Source organism: Phocoena phocoena, chromosome 1 (assembly GCF_963924675.1).
Source record: "Phocoena phocoena chromosome 1, mPhoPho1.1, whole genome shotgun sequence".
Lineage (NCBI taxonomy): Eukaryota > Metazoa > Chordata > Mammalia > Artiodactyla > Phocoenidae > Phocoena > Phocoena phocoena.
In genome coordinates this window covers 67392355-67412145 of record NC_089219.1, presented here as the reverse complement: position 1 = coordinate 67412145, position 19791 = coordinate 67392355, and the positions used below count along the sequence as shown (strand labels likewise).

Below are 19791 nucleotides of genomic sequence, written 5' to 3'. Positions count from 1 at the left end.
CTCTCTGGCTACTCCCCACCAGCACTCCTGTTTCAGCCACAGGGACTCTTCTCCAACCCCCTGGAAGTTCTCTCACCTCCGAGCTCTTATACCTATAAGGATGTTTCTCTCTCCCCTTCTCAGATTCTTCTTTACCTGGATAAATACTTATTGGCCTAGGTCTCAGCTTAAATACACCTTTTGGAGAACGTCTTTCCATCACACCCTCATCTTCTAGACCAGTGCTTTTCAAAAGATTTTGACCTATAGTCAGAAACACATTTTGCCTCATTATTGAGCATATATGCTCACATGTATTGTACATGGTTTTCATTTCATTTTAGTTTTCTAAAGTGTGTAATTTAGTTATTTTTAATATACTCACAGAATTGTGCTCTCATCATCCCTGTCTAATTCCAGGGCAATTTTATCACTTCAAAAGAAGACCCTATATATGTATATTTCTATGTATAAAACCGAAACAAATTTTATCCCATGAAATAATACTTTGCCTTACTTACTATAGGAGATGAATGCTGATATTGTCTGTTTTATTCCATTCTTTCCATTACATTAAAAGAAATCTTGCAGTGACTCAATACATACATTTCATGTTCCATTACTGAGTTGCAAGCAGCAGTTTGGTAAGCCTTGTCCTAGATTACAGCAGGTCTCTCTGTCCCACTGGTCATAGCACCGTTTTCTTCCCCTCACATGACCTAGCACACTGGCCACTACTTGGTGAATATCTGCTGGCCCTGTTAAGACTATATTCTGGGAGGGCAGGGTCTAGATCTGCCTTATTTCTGACTGTGTATATCCCCAGTACCGGGTGCAGTGAAGTAGTAGGTACTCAGCAAATATATGTTGACTGAATAAATATTTGCCTTTGAAAGAGAAAAATAACCTTATGCACTTATTTCTGGTCAGTGTTCACACAAGTAAAATAAAATGCAATAAACCTATTCTCTTGCACTTACTACCAGTGTAAGCCAGGAGCAGTGTTGCCTCATCCTCCAGAGTAGGGATTTGGCCCTGAATTATCTGTATAAATGTCTCAGTGCTTCCTTTCACTTTGCCCTATAAGTTCAGCTTCAGCAGCCCAGTCTCCAGGAGGGCCCTACCGATGAGCTCTATAGATGGCACGAGCAGTGTGGTCACAACAAAAAGCACTTAGCAAAAGCTTTTAGAAATAAAAGAATGCCATTTGCAGCAACATGGATGGAACTAGGGATTATCATATCAAGTGAAGTAAGTCAGAGAAAGACAAATACCATATGATATCACGTATATGTGGAATCTAAAAAATAATATGAATGAACTTATTTATAAAACAGAAACAGACTTACAGACTTAGAAAACAAACTTATGGTTACCAAAGGGGATAGCAGGGGAAAGAGAAAAATTAGGAGTTTGGAATTAACTACTACTATATATAAAATAGATAAATAACAAGGACCTAGTGTAGAGCTCAGGGAACTATATTAAATATCTTGTAATAACCTATAGTAGAAAAGAATCTGAAAAAGAATATATATATTATATATGTGTATATATAATATATATAAAAATTATATCTCTATAACTGAATCACTTTGCTATACACCTGAAACTAACACAACACTGTAAATTAATTATACTTCAATTTTAAAAATGGTTAAAAATTAAAGAAAAAGAAGCTTAAGGAGATGAGCTTATCTGACATAAGCATAAAATAAAAATAAAAATAAAAAAAGCTTTGCTTTTGTTGAATCGCAAGCAAGGACATTTCCTCACCCTCCCCTGGACCCCGGGCACCCCCTGCCCGCGCCTCTGTACCTGTCTTTGCCGGTCTCGCGCTTGAAGAGCTCATCAAACTGCAGCATCTTGTGGCGCGTGATCATGAAGGCCTTCAGCCGGGGCAGCACCTGGCTCAGGAGCTGCAGGTTGTTGTAGACCTGGCCCTTGCCGTCGCGTCGCATGTAGCTGCTGGGGCCCCAGAAGATGAACACGGTGCCCTGGCTGACGTTGAGCAGGTCGTGGCGGTTGCGGAGGATTCGCTGGAGGCTGGAATGCGCGATGACCCTCAGGCTGGTGCGATTGCCAACGTCGTGCCCGTAGCCGCGCGTAGGGGCGTCGTTCATGCGGATGACGCACTCGGTCTGGTCAATCCGGGGGCCTCGCAGGCTACGCAACAGATGCCCCGAGCTCGTCACCAGGGCGCAGTCCCTGCAGTGCATTTTCAGGGGCTGCAAGAACGGGGAGAAGGACCCCATCAGCGGCAACACTCACTTGGCACCAGCAGGTCACTTCCCTGCCTCCGAGGGCTGCCGTCTTCACTCTTCTCCCTCCTATGCCAGAATACATCCCTTCTGCTATTACCTCATCCACCCCTACATTCTCTTCCAGACTGGTGACAGGGAGTACTGGACAACAGGGGAAGAGAGCCAGCGGTGACCTGTTGACCATTGGGCTCTGGGCTTTACTGATATTAATAGATAAAATCATCATATCAACCCAGCAAGCTTGCTGTTACTGTCATTTTACAAATAATGATAACCCTAGGCTCAGAGATGTTGAAAAAATTGCCCAAAGATGCACGACTAGCAAGTAATGAAGCCATGCTTTCAAACCCAGGTCTTTCTGAATCCAAAGTTACCCCCAAGTTGAAGAAAAGACTATACTACAATTCGCTGTGACACTAGTTTTAATGCTCTTAACTCACCTTATTGGAAGTTAAGCATGTATCAGTGTCCTTGGATGCTGTACAAATATATTTATCCTAAATAGACATCGTCTAAGAATCATGTGAGAAAAGACATGCAAACTGTAACCCCTTAGAAGCCATAATTTTGAAATGACGATTAGGAGAGTTTCTCCCATTTTAAGGGGAGAGGGAGAGAAATTGAGTCAGTCTATCTTCAAAAATGTAGAGAAAGCCTCAAGCTCATCCACTGTACTCGCACCCTGTGGAAGCCCTGGCCCTATGGTGTCCACCAGGGACAACGCCAATGACAATGCGTGATGTACTTTCTGAACACCTACATTCTTACAAGTTAAACATTTCCCTGTTCATGTTTAATGAGAAATATCTCTCAGTTGCTGTTTGAAGATAATGTAATTCGGGCCGGAGGCCCAGGACAGCAAGTGCACAAAAAAATGATAATCAAGAATGTTCTGAAGGACAGTTGCACTGTTAGGCTTTCCCCAGAGCCTCTGCCCTTCCTCTCTGTTAACTCTGAACTGGACGCACTGGCTCCCTGCACAGTCTCAGAAAACTGGATCCAATTTAGTGCTGCGTATATACAGTCTTGTATTTACTCTTGGAGTTCCCTAAGCCATAGCTCTGTCTTCCGAAGCAGACAGAGAGCACCGAGGGCGGTCACCTTCCCTCACTGCAGAGTGGCCAAGGGCACCCACACAGGATGGTCCAGGCTTCTCTACACTACCTGTTAGCTATGGGACCTTGGCAAGTCACTAACCTCTGCAAGTCTCACTTTTCTCATTTTTAGCCGAGGATAATTGATGCCTCTTTCCACTTTGATAGAATTAAAATGTACACAGTGGTAGGTTGAGCCATTTAAAATTGCCAGTATTTGACCTGCGAAAGTAGCAATTGCATGGGGTTGAACCCAGTCCTCACCATAGGACGTGGCACGGCGTCATTCATTAAGTGAAGGCTGCTCTGGGGCTTTTCAGGCAGAGTGGAGCGCATGGTAGGTATGCACCACATCAGTGTGTACTGATCGCTCTGGGTTTCTGATTGACACGTGGGCTTATGAAATGGCGATCCTACCACTGCGAATTCTCATCATTCATTTGACATCCAGTTACTCTTAGGTGACAAATGTACTGGCAGCAAGAATGCGAATGGAATGGAAAAACAGAACCCCTCAAAGTTTATGCTTTACTGGGGGGCAGTAGGTCAGAGATGTGCAATGACATGACACAATGCGGGGCTGTGCCGCACTGTTAGTAAAGGGGGCTGTTTAGAGCACAGCCAGGCTGGGGGCACAAAGGAAAGAGTGGTCAACTTAGTTAATATTTCTGATGTTCTCTATGTGCCAGGCACTGTTGTGAGCTTTTTATATAATTGCATTAATTCTTCAACTAAACCTATAAGAAAGATATTACATCATCACCCCTGTTTTACTAAGGAGAATATTGAGAGGTAGAAGAGGAGCCCGGTTTGTTAGGGGGTGTTTGGGTTTTAGCATCCAAAGTCCTGTATCCTGGGAAACCTCTACTCGTGTGAAAACATTCCTACAAAGATGACAGGGGCATCTGCAAATAGCATGTGAGTAAATGATGATTAGGGTCAGGAGACCCAGGGTCTAAACAGACTTTATTACAAATTGGGTACTTAACTTTCTCACCCATAAAACAAAGAGAGCGCCAACTAGACACTTGTGGCCAGATGATATTCATTCGTTCATTCATTTAACAGACACTTCTTAAGCACTTAATACACCCCTGAGGTACAGTGTAACTCAGTCTGTTTGCTTAATAAGGTCACTTTGCAAGATTTCATTCCACTGGACCCGAAAGCCACTGGGACCTGCTTTTTCTCCTCAGACTCACCTAGAACTATTATCCTGAATTTTCCAGTTTGATTTATAATTTCAAGACATTGTGCTCATTTTTACTGGGGAAAAAATTCTAAAGAAAGGTCCCAGCATTTCTTTCCCCATAATTAATTCTGCTGTGATTCTCAGAGCATAGGCTGCTTGACAGGTGAAACTTGTAACACCTCTGGAGATTCCAAGGCCTTTCTCTCTCTCTCTCTCTCTCTCTCTCTGTCTCTCTGTCTGTCTCTCTCCCCCCCCGCCACACACACTATGCCCATGTGAGGCCAGATGAGCACCCTTTCAGGGAAGGCCAAGGTTCCTGACTGTGCCATACAGACCCTCTGTGATTACCGGGCGCCACCGGAACATGCTGGGGTCCACCCAGTCCCAGAAAGCCCTCCCTCATGAGTCCTGCCCACCTGCCTTAGCTCTGAGGTATTGATTACCTCAGGCACCAGCATCCTCTCTTTGAGTTGTACAGATGCACCAAACAATGCAAAAAAGATCTAAGTCTGAATTATGCCTTAAGTGCCTTTCTTTAAGTGTTGCCAATACAGTGGCAATAGTTGTTCTAAACAATGTTACACTTCCTGCAGTTGAGAATAGCATGTACCAAAGGCTGAATCACTTCCAAAGGTGGAAACGAAGTCTCTTTCCTGCATTCAGAGGGACTAAGGATACCTTGGGAGGCAGAAGGACTATACAAACTGTGGGACCCGGGTTCTTGGGATGTTACAGTCCCCTGAGACAGCCATGTTCCTGCACATCGAAGTACCATTATCATCCTGAGTGTCTTAATGACATGGGTGAAAATGCTCACGCCTTGGTGAGTTGAGATTCCTGATGTAGTATTGAACATGTTCTTCCCTTAAACACTCAGATGCTGGGTTGATGAATCACTCCGCGGAGCATGGGAAGGTGAACTTGGGGCTCTGCCAGCAGGCCAGGGAGATAAAACTCCACTGAGGACAGGAGAGGGGAGGTGGCTCCTGGTGGACTCACTGCCTACCTACGCCTTCTCTCCTACTTCTTTCTCACGGTAGTCAGCCTCCCTGATTCTTGGGGACATTTTCCTTAAAGACTCATTTGGTGAGGGGTTCTGCCCTTTGTAGGAAACATGGGCACCCGTGTTAGGTCACTCCAACCTTGGTAATCTCTCTGGCTTCCTGACCTATGTAAGCACTCAATTAATACTAAATTGATTGATGGGTTGATAAGTGAGTGAATGAAAGCCAACCTCCAGGCTTCTCAGTCCTCTGAGAAAACCTCCATATATACAAAGAAGACATGATGTGATGCCCTAACCAACAATTCTCCTGCAGCCCTGTGTACTAATACCACGGGGAGAAGCAGGGGAGAGCACAGAGGAAGCTCTGTCTGCAGAGAAGGAGGCTGGACCATTTGCCTCCGGGCCACTGAGCCCAGGGAGCCACAATGGCCAGAGCCCAGGGCACTGCTTGCAATTAATGGCTGACTGGGAAAATGGCCCAGGACACAGTTAGGGCCATTAAACCCAGCTGGTTATTAATCCCCTGTAAGAGCTCGATGCCAAGGTCATCAGGGCTGTTGTGCAGTGAAAAATGCTCAGGAAAATCTACAAGGCACGGAGCAGTTACATCTTCTCCAGACCACTGATGCTCAGAGCAGCAGCCCATGTCCCAGGAGCGCGGTGCACAGGAGCCTATGGGGGCAGGTGGGTTGGCTTCTAGAGGAAGCGCGCGCGCACACACACACACACACGGGCACGCGCAATGCATCATCCCAGTTCCTAGGACAGTGGCTGCAACTCATTGGGGGCTTATGAATGTCTTAGAATATTGGGGATATTTAGAATATTTTAGAAGGTGTGAATAAACTTCTCTTTCCACCCCCGACTCCTGGGAAAAAAACCCCACAATCAGGGGACAGGGGAGAATGACAACTTTCATCACAACTTGCTCCTTTGGGCTGCGGCGACAGAAGCAATTCCTGCTTGAGAAAGCACACTCAGGGAATCCAGGTCTGATTTCTGTCACAGCCCGAAGAGCAAGAGCAGAAGGCATTCTCCCTGCGACCCAGCTGATGCCTCCTGAGCCTTTCTTAAAAGAACAGAACAGGCTAAGTCCAATTGAACTTGACACCTAAAACACTCAGTGACGTCCTTGCAAACATTTGCAGCACGGCAATCTCAGGCTTCACTTTAAAAAATTCTGATTTATTGGGCAGAGAGAAAGCCACCTCAGAACATAATGTCCATTAGTTTGGTAATGAGACCAGTCTTGCTCTGGGAGCTGATTGTTGGTCTGGAGCAAACATAAGATATATTAAATGGTTTCGCAGGTTTCAAGAATCTCTGCACTTTCCAATCTGATATTTTCCAGTAATTACTGGGCTTTTATTACCTGTCAACCTCCATTTACCCTGACACTGGGTATAAGCCGCTCTGGTTATTTAATACGATTCACTGGAAAAAGTGTTACTCTTCCAAGTTGCTCCTCTCCCTCTTGTTCAATGAAAGCCCTCCCATCAGCAAGAAGTCCTCCTCCCTCCACCAGAGCCACTTTCCATGATTTCCATCCACTGGCTGGCTAAGGATGAAGGAACTCCTTGGGTAGGAGGAAGTACTGAGCAGTGTTTAAAATATGGCCTTTGGAGTCATTGGCTTCGAACTTGCTTCTTCCACTCCTTAGGGGATAATTTGGGGCAAATTGGCTTAGATTCTCTGAGCTCCAGTTTCTTCATCTGTGATCTGGATATAGTAAAGTCAGTCTCAAAGAAAAGGTTTGCCTTTTCAATTAATGGTGTGCCTTCCACCCAGCTGCTCAAGACAAAATTCAAGGATTGTTCTTGACACCTCTTTCTCTGCCCCCTACAACACATCCAGTCCTATTGGATCTCTCCTCCTATAGATGTCCCAAATCCTAGCTCTTCTCACCATCCCTGCTGCCACCCCCTTCATCAAAGCCACCATCATCTCTCTTTAGTTCCTGCTGCACACTTGTAACTCTTTACTTCCCTCATTCCATCCCTCCTCTATATTCCTGTCTCCACAAAGCTCCTGGGGTGACCTTTAATATGTAATTACCAGAGAGTTCTGTACAAGATGATGCCAATACCATACTGTTTGATTACTATAGCTTTGTAATATAGTTTAAAACCAGGGAGTGTGATGCCTCTACTTTTTTCTTCTTTCTGTTAATTACACTGCCATATCTCCATTTCCTGTTGTCTGACGTGTTTTATATTATATAATATAATAATTTATATTATTTCCACACCCAGGACGCTCTTCTCGTGGTCTTTACATGATGACACCTTCACCTTCTTCAGGTGTTACCTCAAACCACCTCCCCAGAGAGACCTTCCCTGACCCCTTAATATTTCCACTGCCTTCCTTTGCCATCTTCTGTCACTGTCTCCATTATCCAGGCTTCTTTTTTTTAACTTTTTTTTTTTTTTGGTTGCACCATGCAGCATGCGGGATCTTAGCTCCCCAGCCAGGGATTGAACACGGGCCCCTACAGTGAAAGTGCCAAGTCCTAACCACTGGACTGCCAAGGAATTCCTTATCCAGGCTTATTTTTAAACTCAAGCATCACTACCTAATAATCTTAATTGTGGCTTGTGTGTTTACATGTTTACACCTTTCTCCCTTACTAGAATGTAAGCTCCAGGAAAGGTGAAGCTTTGTCTTGTTCACACTGTGTCTTCAGTCTCAAGAACAGTACCAAGAATAAAGAAAAAGTTCAACAAATATTTTTGAATGAATGACTGAAGGATAAACCATGTAGCACCTACCACAGTGCCTGGCACATCAACAGTATGAAAGAAATGTGCTTACTGTATTTGTGTCACCATTCTACTAGTAACCAGTCCCTGATATTTTTTTTTGTCTGGGTGAGTAGGTTGATATATTCTAAAGCACAGTATTTGAATTCTCCAATTCTCCTGCATATGTCATAACCACCTTCAGCACTAGGTGACCTTCAAAGAGAAGTCCAGGAAATCCCATTCGTTTTTTAAAATTTTTAATGGAATTGCATTCTATTTTTTTACATGTATTATATATTTTTAACGTCTTTTGACAACTTTATTGATCTATAATTTACATACCATAAAATTCACTCATTTTAAATGTAAATTCAATGATTTTTAGAATATTTACAGAGTTGTGTGACCATCACCATGATCTAATTTAAGGACATTCCTGTCATCCTGAAAAGATGCACATCCTTACCAACACTTGTTATTTTTCGTCTTATTGATATCAGCCATTCTTACAGATATGAGGTGTTATCTCACTGTGGTTTAGTTTTGCATTTCCCTCATGATCAGTGATGTTGAGCACCTTTTCATGTACCTGTTGGCCATCTGTATGTCTTCTCTAGAGAAATGTCTATTCAGATCCTCTGCCCATTTTTTCTTCCAGTTTTATTGAGATATAATTGACATATAGCACTATATAAATTTAAGGTGTACAGCATAATGACCTCTGCCCATTTTTAAACTGGATTGTTTGTTTGTCTGTTTTTTGCTATTGAGTTGTATGAGTTCTTTATATACTCTTGATATTAACCCCTTATCAGATATATGATTTGCAATATTATCTCCCATTCAGTAGGTTGCCTTTTCATCTTGTTCACGGTTTCTTTTGGTATGCAGAAGCTTTTTAGTTTGATGGAGTCCCACTTGTTTATTTTTGCTTTTGTTGCTTTTGCTTTTGGTGTCAGATTCAAAAAACATCATCACCAAGACCTATGAGAAGTAGCTTACCACCTATGTTTTCTTCTAGGAGTTTTATGGTTTCAGGTTTTATGTTCAAATCTTTAATACATTTTGAGTTAATTTTTGTGTATGGTGAAGAGGGCTGTCCAGTTTCTTTCTCTTGCATGTGGCTGTCAAGTTTTCCCAATACCATTTATTGAGGAGGCTGTCCTTTCCCCTTTGTATATTCTTAGCTCCTTTGCTGTAAATTAATTGACCATAAATGCATGGGTTTATTTCTGGGCTCTCTAGTCTGTTTCATTGATCTGTGTGTCTCTTTTAATGCTAGTACCATACTATTTGATCACTATAGCTTTGTAATATAGTTTGAAATCAAGGAGTGTGATGACTTCACTTTGTTCTTCTTTCTCAAGATTGCTTTGGTTATTTGAAGTTTTTTGTGGATCCATACAAATCTAAGAATTGTTCTCTTTATTTCTGTGTAAAATGCCATTGGAATTTTCATTGTGTTCTTGATTTGCACTTTCCTAATGACTAATGATGTTGAACATCTTTTCACGGTCTATTTATGCCATTACTTTTCAGGTTTCTAATTCCATCTATTGCACCCTATCTCTACCCCAAATAAGTTCCACCATGGGTAGGTGATTCTATTGAACTCTAAGTCAACATTCTGTTGACTTCTGCAGGAGTCTTGTATGTGCAGGACCTACAAGCCAGAGAAGGGTGCAGAGTCTATGTGCATGGAAAATAGAGAGAAAGAGGGGCTTTTTAATCAACACCTTTAAGTCAGGAGAGGTAAATCCAAAGTGGAGAATCAGGTGAGCATTGTCTGGGACATATGTTTATATTTAAACCAGATTTTGTATAAATAGAACTACCATTTGATCCAGCAATCCCACTTCTGAATATACATATGCAGGAGACAAAATCAGTCTTTTGGAGAGATATCTACACTTTAATGTTCACTGCCACATTGTTCACAGTAGCCAAGATATGGAAACTCTATAAGTGTCCATTGATGGATGAATGGATAAAGAAAAATGACAAATAAAGAATACTATTCCACACAATGGAGTAGTATTCAGCTATGAAAAGAAGGAAATTCTTCCATTTACAACAACATGGATGAACCTAAGGGACATTATGCTAAGTAAATTAAGCCAGACAGAATACTAGATGATCTCACTTATATTTGGAATCTGGAAAAAAAAGTTGAATCCATAGAAAGAGAGAGTATAATGGCAGTTGCCAGGGGCTGGGAGGTAGGGTAAATGGGCAGATGTTGGTCAAAGGGTACAAAATTTTATTTATAAGATGAATAAGTTCTGGGGATCTAATATACAGCATGGTGACTGTAGTTAATAATACAGTATTGTATACTTGAAATTTGCTAAGAGAGTAAATCTTAAGTGTTCTCACCACATACACCCCCCCCACACACACACAAAAAGTAATGTGAGGTGATAGACATGTTAATTAATTTGATGTGGTAACCACTTCACAATGCATATGTATATCAAATCATCATATTATATACTTTAAGTATATGCAATATTATTTGTCCATTATACCTCAATAAAGCTGGGAAAGAAAAGAAAGCCAGATTTTGATAATTAAAGTTAGAAAATTTACCTAATCATATTATATTGAAATGAGTTTTCTAGAATTACAGAATAGAACGAGTGGCAGAAATCTCAGAGATTAAGTAGCCCAGTAGTTCTCTGAGCAAAGTTCCTCAACCAGCAGCAACAACAAAGTCTAGAAACTTTCTAGAAATGCAAATTCTCAGGCCCCACCCTAGAACTTCTGAATCAGATGCTCTGAGGTGAGGCCCCGCAATCTGTGCTTTAGCAACACAGGTGATTCTGATGCATCCTCAAGGTTAAGAACCCCTGGACCAGGACAGTACCTTCATTTTATCAAGGAACTGGTGAACTCAAGGCTGGAACTCATGAGGTTATGTGATTTGCTCAAGATCACATACTAAGGGCAGCACCTGGGATAAAACCCCAGGTCTCCTCACTCCACAAATCTAAGAAAATTCGTCTGTGTCTGTAGATTGTTCAAAATCACTGGGAACTCACTGAAAAGGAGTCATGAATTAATAGTTTACTTAAGATGGAACCTACAAATGGAAGTGATATGGTGGAGACAGTTGAATAAGAAGGAACATCCCTTATGTGATATGCTGCCCTCAGCAGGGCTGCCTGCCTTTGCACCACCTGCCTGCTTATTTGGAAGGAAGAACCAGGAATAGCTAGAGAGCATCCAAACCCTCTACTACAGGGAAGATGCTGATGCTTGTGTATGTCTGGGGACTGCTCTTGCCACAGAAGTTGGGCCACTGGGGCTTCTCTCCAGCACAGCCTCTCAGAGGCGTGGCCAGTCAGGACCCTCCTGTCTGTTGTGGGCTGAATTGTGTCCCCCTGGAAAACATATGTTGAAGTTTTAAACCCCAGTACCTGTGAAGGTGACCTTATTTGGAAAAAAGGGTTTTTGTGGATGTACTTAAGATGCAAATCAAGATGAGGTCATACTGGATTAGGGTGGGTCCAATCACTGGTGTCCTTATAAGAAGAGATCAGAGACACACAGAGACACACAGGCAGAATACTATGTGGTGACCAGGCAGAGACTGCAGTGATTCATCTACTGGCCAAGAACTCTGAGGATTGCCCCCAAGCACCAGAAGCTGGAAGATGCGAGGAAGGATTCTTAGAGCTTTGAGAGGCAGTGGGACCCTGCCAAAACCTTGATTTCAGACTTCTGGGCTCCAGAACTGTGAGAGAATAAATTTCTGTTGTTTTAAGACACCTAGTTTGTGGGAATTTGTTTTGGCAGCTCTAGGAAACCAATACACTGCCCCCAACAAGTTCTTTACTCTCTGCCTTCCAGCCTCCTGCCAGTGCCCCAGCCAGCAAGGCTCTGTCCTGCAGCTTTCACCCTTATAATTCACTCTCTGCACAGCTGCCAGAGGGAGATTTTAAAGCATAAAGCACCTACTCCCACCTTTTTAGAAAAATAAAATCCAAATTCTTTACTTGGCTGGAGTCTTGCCTACCTCATGGACCGCAACTTGTTGCCTCATTCTCCAGCCCCACTGACCGCCGAGCTCCTTTCTGCTTCTGGGAGAGATAAGACAGTCCTTCTTTTGTCTCTGGCCTTTGCTTCCCCTGTTATTTACATGCCTGGCCCCTTCTCATCTCTCACATGTCAGAGTAAAAGCCATCTCCTCCAGGAAGCCCTCGCTGACTGCTCTAATTGGAGGTGACCTCCCTCACTTATTACATAACAAAGATATTAACCACTAATAACACTGACAAAATGTTCAGCTTGTGTAAGGTACTGTTCTAAGCACAGTACATGCATCATCCAACTTAATCCTGAAACAGCCTTGAGAGGCAGGTTCTACCACTGTAATTTTATCAGATGAGGAAGTTACACAAATTAGTCACCTATCATGATCCTGTTTATTTCCTTCATGGCACTTTCCACAATCTCTAATGATTTACATTTTTATTTCACTAAAACATCAGTGCCATGCGGGCAGAGATCATGATGTATGCATGGCATACAACAGGTGCTCAAGAGATAAAGAAATCTCCTAATACATCACTACCTTAGTTTTTCAGCAAGCAGTAGATTTTTCTCTGTCCAGAAGGGGTGTGGATGAGCTGTCAGGGAGACAACCCTGTTTCTAGAGCCCATTTCTTCTCTGAAATGCTGGTACAATGGTTGATGTTACACCCTGACTCACTTCACAGCCTTTCAAATAACTCCCTGATGTGATTTCCTTCAAAGGTCACTCATATGCAATTATTTCCTCTAGGAGGAGATTGGATATAAAGGCCCCCTGTGCTCATTAAAACAAACAAAAAGCTCCATTTTCATTAGAGGAGTGACAGTTAATGCTGCCAGACAAGCTGATTCCACAGAACTGGCTTCTTTGGCCTCTGCTACACTTGAAAGTGACCTAAGGTAAATACGGCATGGCCTGAATCTGGGAAGAGCACTAATAATTGATGATCAAAGGCAAGATAATTATGAGAACTCGGGAGTTCCACAAATAGCTTAGTTAAATGGAGGGAAGAAAGCCAAGGTTTCAGGTGACCAAATGAGAAAAAAATCTAATTGAACAAAACATTAAATTTATAACATTAAAGTAGACAGAACACTGTCTTGAGTCAGACTTGGGTTCGAATCTCAGTTCAGTCATTTATTGGTAGGTGCTTCCCTACTCTCAGTCTGTTTTCTCTTCTGTAAAATAGCCATAGTAGACACTAAGCAAGGAATAACTGTTATTACTATCATGGCTTAATCATTATAGATATAAAAGAGACCTCCTGAATAACCTGCTTCATCCTCTCCCCTCGTGTCCCGTCACTCCCTGAGCCTGCGAACTCAACCTCCTTCACCTCTGTTGAGTTTGATCATTTCTAACCACCCATAAATAGCTTCTCATTGACCCCTCCGTGGTTCAACCCACGATCTTTGCCCAGTCACTGCCATGTCTCTTAGCCAGTCCTACCACACCCATTCCTGTCTATTCCCCAGGCAGAGTGGCCTTTCTAAAATGCACATCTAATTAAGTCCTGCTTTTGTTTAGTGCCCTATATGACCTCCATTGCTTTGAGGACAAGATCCTTCCAGTGGCTTACCAGGCCCTGATACCTTGCCAAGTCCTACTGTATCCCCCACTCTCTTGTAGATCTCTACACTCTAGTCACACTGACTTTGACTCTGTAGTTCCTTGTAGCCCCAAGTGGCAATATTCATAAGACTTTGCCTCAGGGCCTTTGCACGTGCTTTCCCTGGAACCTGATAACCTACCTGGCAGAGTTATTTTATGAGATAATAATAACAACATTCAAAGTTTCCCTCCCCTGTATCCTCTCCCCATTTATGACTTTTGTAATTCTTCATCACTCGTTCAAAGTACCACTTCCTTGAAACCTTCCTTAAACTCCAAGATTAGCTTAGGATCCTGTTTCTTCCTTTATAATTCTCATCATATCCGCAATCATTGATTCAGTGTCTCTCTTCCCCACAAAATGGCAAGGTTCTTAAGAATTGAGTCTATATCTGCGTTGAGTTTAGGTCACCAAAATATCCCCAAGACCTAATATATAGTAGGTACTCACTAAATATTTACTGTACAAGTAACCAAACTAGCTCATGCAGCCGAGGGGGCCATTCCAGAACCAAGGCCTCTCCCAGGCTTTCTGTTTGGGTTTTCATTTCCATTGATAAGCCCAAGTGTAGACCAAGGAACAAACTCATCCAAAATAGATTATTTACTTTGGTGCAAATACTCATTTTCCAGAATGACTCGTTATTTGGGGTTCTGGACATTGACTAGTGCCAGGTAGCTAATAGCCAGATTGCATTGGTGTTGATACTCTGGTTCTTGGGCTGATGGTTTGTTTGTTGAACTGCATACTTTAGGGGCTCTGAGAATGAAAGAATGGCCATCAGCAGCCTGGATAACTCAGCACCCCAGCTGGGAACACATGAGTAAACAAAATCGTAATTTTTCACTTTGCCAAGCTCAGTAACAGTGTCATGATGAGCTACCAGCAAAACAGCCATTAGTTAAATAAATAAAGCACAAGGCTAGAAACAGGATTGCTGATGCAGGCACTGTCTCCTCTTTTGCTGACCATTGATGGACATTATACATGATGCACACCCTGGGCCCCCTGCTTTAATTTGCTAAATATGATGCATCCTCTGGGCTGCATGACTTACTTTGTATTAGTGACAAATCACCTTTTCTTCTTTTCCCATTTCATTTGCTCACCAGATAGTTATTAAGCACCTACTGCCTGTGTAATGGGACCTCTTGGGCAGGCTGCCCAGTACACAACTGTCTTCGGTCCTCTGGTGATACTCAGACTCCGAGAGGAGACCTAAAGTACAAGGAAGCTGATTCCTGGCAAGAAGAGACAGCGGTGTCCCTGCTCCTTCAAGAAGCCTGGGGGTTGGTGAAGGCAGATAGGTTTGACAACGTGAGAGAGTTTCAGGGTTAAGAAAGGTTTCTTTTGGGGAGGTGCTTTTTTTTTTTTTTTTTATAATAAACAGGGGAGGGACTTCCCTGGTGGTGCAGTGGTTAAGCATCCACCTGCCAATACAGAGGACACGGGTTCAAGCCCCGGTCCGGGAAGATCTCACATGCCATGGAGCAACTGGGCCCGTAAGCCACAACTACTGAGCCTGTGCTCTAGAGCCTGTGAGCCACAAGTACTGAAGCCCCTGCACCTGGAGTCCGTGCTCTGCAACAAGAGAAGCCACCACAATGAGAAGCCCACACACCGCAACGAGTAGCCCCTGCTCGCCACAAATAGAGAAAGCCCACGTGCAGCAATGAAGACCCAACACAGCCATAAATAAATAATAAATAAATAAAAAGAAATAGGGGAGATTTTTGCCTGGTCTTCTTTTCTTGATACTCGTCTTTTGGCTTCATCTATTTATGTTAGATCTTTCTTTAGACTATGCTCAAGCATATTAGTGGATCCATAACTCCTGGCAACTTTCAGGACCTTGACTCATGGCCTCAGCCATCCACTCCACGGAAATGTCTCCCATATTCTGGTTCTTCCTCCATCTGTACCTGGATCCCAACTCCCTGCAGTCTTGTGGGTTATATTTATTTCTATTGAGGATACCAGTAAAAATCAGAGCCCATAAGTGCCAAAAGAACAATAACGATAGCTACCAGTCTTTACAGAGAAACTTTCTACATTGCCATTATTAAATCAGTTAACCCCAAAGTAAACTGGCAAGGTGTATATTACCATCTTGGTTTATATTATGAGGAAACAGAGGTTTGAGGTTAAATTGCTCAAGGTCATAGTTTCAAAGGCCCAGCCTGAGTTGGTACTGAGGTTAAACTCACTCCCAAGTGTGGGCACGCTTTGTACAGGACAGCACAGGCAAAGAGCTGAGTGGAAAGATTGCAAAGCAAAGATGATCAAAGGGTCTTAAAGGAAGACTAAAAGAAACCTATGTAGGCAAAGGACTAGTTAGGTAACAAATATGGCAGGAAAACATAGAAAGCATTGGAAAACAGAAATTGGAGACACTAGGTGACACAGTGGCTGTATGAGTTCTTGGGGGATCAGAAAAGTTAAAGAGAAATTTAGCAGAACAGCCTAGAATTCTGGAGGCATTCAGCGCAGGAACAAATGTTTCCACACCTCTCAAAAGCCATCAGTATATAACATACTGCATTATAATAAGTGACATTCATAATGGGGATCCTAAGTCTTCAAGAAAAGCTTAAATTAAGTTAAGCTTTGTTCACTTAGGTAGGAAAGTATAAAATCAATTTGGAAACTTCAAAAATAATTCAGACAAACACGATTTTGCACTAAAAGGGACTGTGCTTATGTTCTTTTAAGCTTCATTTGCTCATAAAACTCATTCCTCAACCATGCTTCAAAATGAGGCGCTAGACAAGTTTGAAAAGTTGTTGCTGAAGGGTAAATAAGCTCTTCTTTCCTCACTCAGGTGTGAGAGACTCTCCACCAAAATTCATGCTTTCCCTCCACAGTGTAGTCATAGACAGAAATGGCTACCCAGTCAGGACTACATTTCTCGTCCCCATGCTTCTAGCGGGAGGCACGTGCCTCCCCATGGAATCGGAACATAGGTCACTGAAGAAATCAAGCAGCAGGTGCTTTCTCCACTCTTCACCCTTCTGCTGCCTTGGTATACATGGCACCGTGAACTTGGAAGCGCTGTGTCAAAGATGGCAGAGCCAACGAATGGAAAGAGACCAGGTCCACGAATCATTGTTTGGATGAGAGATATCAGTTACGCTCACTTCTTTGACTATGTGAGAAAAAAAAAACTGTCCTTTTGAGCCATGATGCATTTTTTGGATCTGTTTATGAAGCAGGCAGTGTAACTGTAACTATCGCATCAGGCAGCCAGGAAACTTTCTTTTTTGCAGACTTATTTTACCAAGTGGCTAGAGTGCGGGAACCACGTTTTCTTTCTAAATTACAGCTCTGATGACGTCACTCCTGCTCAAAGATTTCCCATAACTCCCTGTTACTTACAGAGGGGAAGTCTACATTTCTAAATGTGACCCTTCATATCTTATTTTTTACTGGTCCATTTCAAGAATGCTAAATTCCCCCAAACTGGACCACCACTCATTTATCCAAACGTGCCATGCCCTGGTCTTTGCCCACAGAGTGGCCGCCACCCCCAACTCCAGTCACTGAAAGCCAACCTGCCATTCGAGTCCTCCATTAAGGCCATTTGATCCACAAAGTTGTCCTTAATTCTGATTGCTCGGGTTCAAATCCCATCACTTACTAACTAGTGACCTTGGGCAGATTTCTCAACTTCCCTGTGCCTTAGACTCCTCATGTATAAAATAATGGTAAGAACAGAACCTCCCTCATAGGGCTGTGAAGGTTCATGAATCCACAGGGGAGCCGCAGCTTGCTCTTCAGTGAACTCATGAGCCCTCAGCGTATCTCACACTTCATACTGAAAATTATTTCTTCCCCAGTTTTAACCATTCTTGTGTCACCTTCTTGGGAGGCAGAATAACTTTTTAATCTTTGTGTCCCCACACCATCCCACAAGGTGACTTAAATACAGAAGATGCCTAATATGTGGTAGTTGAGTAAATGAACATAGGAATTTCTAAAGCTGCAGGAACTGGGTTTCATCCTTTCATTCACCCATGATTTACTCAGAGGACCATGATGTCTTCCTCTAGTTTGAATTCTAATCAGAGAATGACAAGGCTTCTTTTTAGTATCCTGAAGTTCTGAAGAAGCTTTGATCATTTTTCTGACCTCCAGAGAAAGTATCCACCCCTTGAGCACAGGGACCTGTTTTACTAGGAAGTTTGCTTCAGCTTTGAAGGTATGAAACTTAGTAAGTTGCTCTGGCCACGCTGAGCAGAGGTGGACACTTTTGTGCTAATTCCTGGGCATGCCTGAGGTGTCTGAGTTACCGAGAGTTTGTCTTCAGAGGCTATAGGAGGGTTAAGTAATTTGAGGCTGGAAGGACTAAATATCCTTCAGAGCTGACAGCACAGGGGGCCAGGGCAGGAGTCAGTGAAGGAAGGCACTGGTAAATACAGAGCCTGACGGACCGGATTCCCCACTGGCCTGGCCCGACTCATTCTCAGTCACACTCAGGGCTGACATGGTGTTTGTTTCAAAAATAAGACTTACAAAAAAAAAGAAAAAAAAAAGACTTACTTTTAGACAGAGAAAGACAAATATCATATGGTATCGCTCATGTGTGGAATCTAAAAATTGATACAAATGAACTTATTTACAAAACAGAAACAGACTCACAGACATAGAAAACAAACTTACGGTTACCAAAGGGGAAAAAGTTGGGGGGAAGAATAAATTAGGAGGTTGGGATTAACATGAACACACTACTATACATAAAATAGATAATCAACAAGGACCTATTGTAATAACCTATATGGGAAAAGAATCTGAAAAAGAATAGATATATGTATATGTATAACTGAATCACTTGGCTGTTCACCTGAAACTAACATAACATTGTAAATCAACTAGACTCCAAAATAAAATTCAAAAACAAGAACAAAATAAGACTTATTTATGACTGATGCCATCTTCAAATGCAGGAGGACACGTCTCTCTAGAACACTATTGGCGTTTAAAGATATGAGAACAGTGAAACTCCCCCAGTCTTTAAATAATATTTGGTACTAAATTGTCCCACCTCCGAATGGATTTTTCTCCTCGGATGGCACATAGGAGCATCACCCTCAACACATCTGGCACTGAACGCATCTTCAGACTCCCCAAAGCTGCCACTCTTCCTCTGTCTCAGTGAAGGTCTCAGCTCCACCCAGCTGCCTGTGCCAGAAATCTGGGAGTCCTACTGAACCCCTCCCTTTCCTTCTCCACCTCAACCAGACAATCCTTCGTCCTCAATTTCTCTCAATTCTGCTCACTTCTCTCCATTCTTACTGTAAACACCCCAGTTCAGCCCTCGAGTCATTCATTCCACAAGTATTTCCTGAGTGTCAACTCTTGCCAGGGAGCACGTTTGATACTGGGAAGTCAACAGAAAGTAAAGTAGCCATGGATTTCTGCCTTCATGAAACATATGGTTTAGTGGAGGAAACAGATGTTAATCAAATAATTGCACAAATACATAATCACAAACTAATAAATGCTAGGAAGTAAAAGCATAGGATGTTATGAGAATATTTCTGGCGGGAGCTGACCCAGTCTAGTGTTGGGTGTCAGAATTCTGTTGTGGTCCTGGCTTCTGAGATGCCCCCAAGCTCCCAAGCCCACACCATCCTTTCCTCCACTCCCCTGGGTCTGGACTGTGGCTAGTTTCTTGGGCTTTCTCAGAATTGTCACCGTGACAGTGACCCCTTTACCTGTGTGAGCTGTACGTAGCCAGCATTAGCACAGGACACCTGCTTAAGGCACCCAGATCACACCCCCTTTTAAAATCATTTCACCTGCTTTGTAGCTCATGCCCTTCTAGCTGTCTCTACACTGGCCCGATTCTGCTAGACCCCAGGCTCAGC

The 19791-nt window shown here is 42.8% G+C and overlaps 1 protein-coding gene across 2 annotated transcripts in view; it reads right to left on the bottom strand.

Annotated features, from left to right (window-relative positions):
• The window catches only part of ST6GALNAC5 (ST6 N-acetylgalactosaminide alpha-2,6-sialyltransferase 5), a 171376-nt gene that overhangs the window by 17762 nt on the left and 133823 nt on the right, over nucleotides 1–19791 (bottom strand). The window contains exon 3 of one of the 2 annotated variants that reach the window (XM_065885093.1): nucleotides 1798–2207. The exons of the other annotated variant lie outside the window; for it this stretch is intronic. Within the exon in view, the coding sequence (XP_065741165.1) occupies nucleotides 1798–2207 (410 nt within the window). The remainder of the gene's footprint in view (nucleotides 1–1797; nucleotides 2208–19791) is intronic. 2 annotated transcript variants of the gene reach the window in all.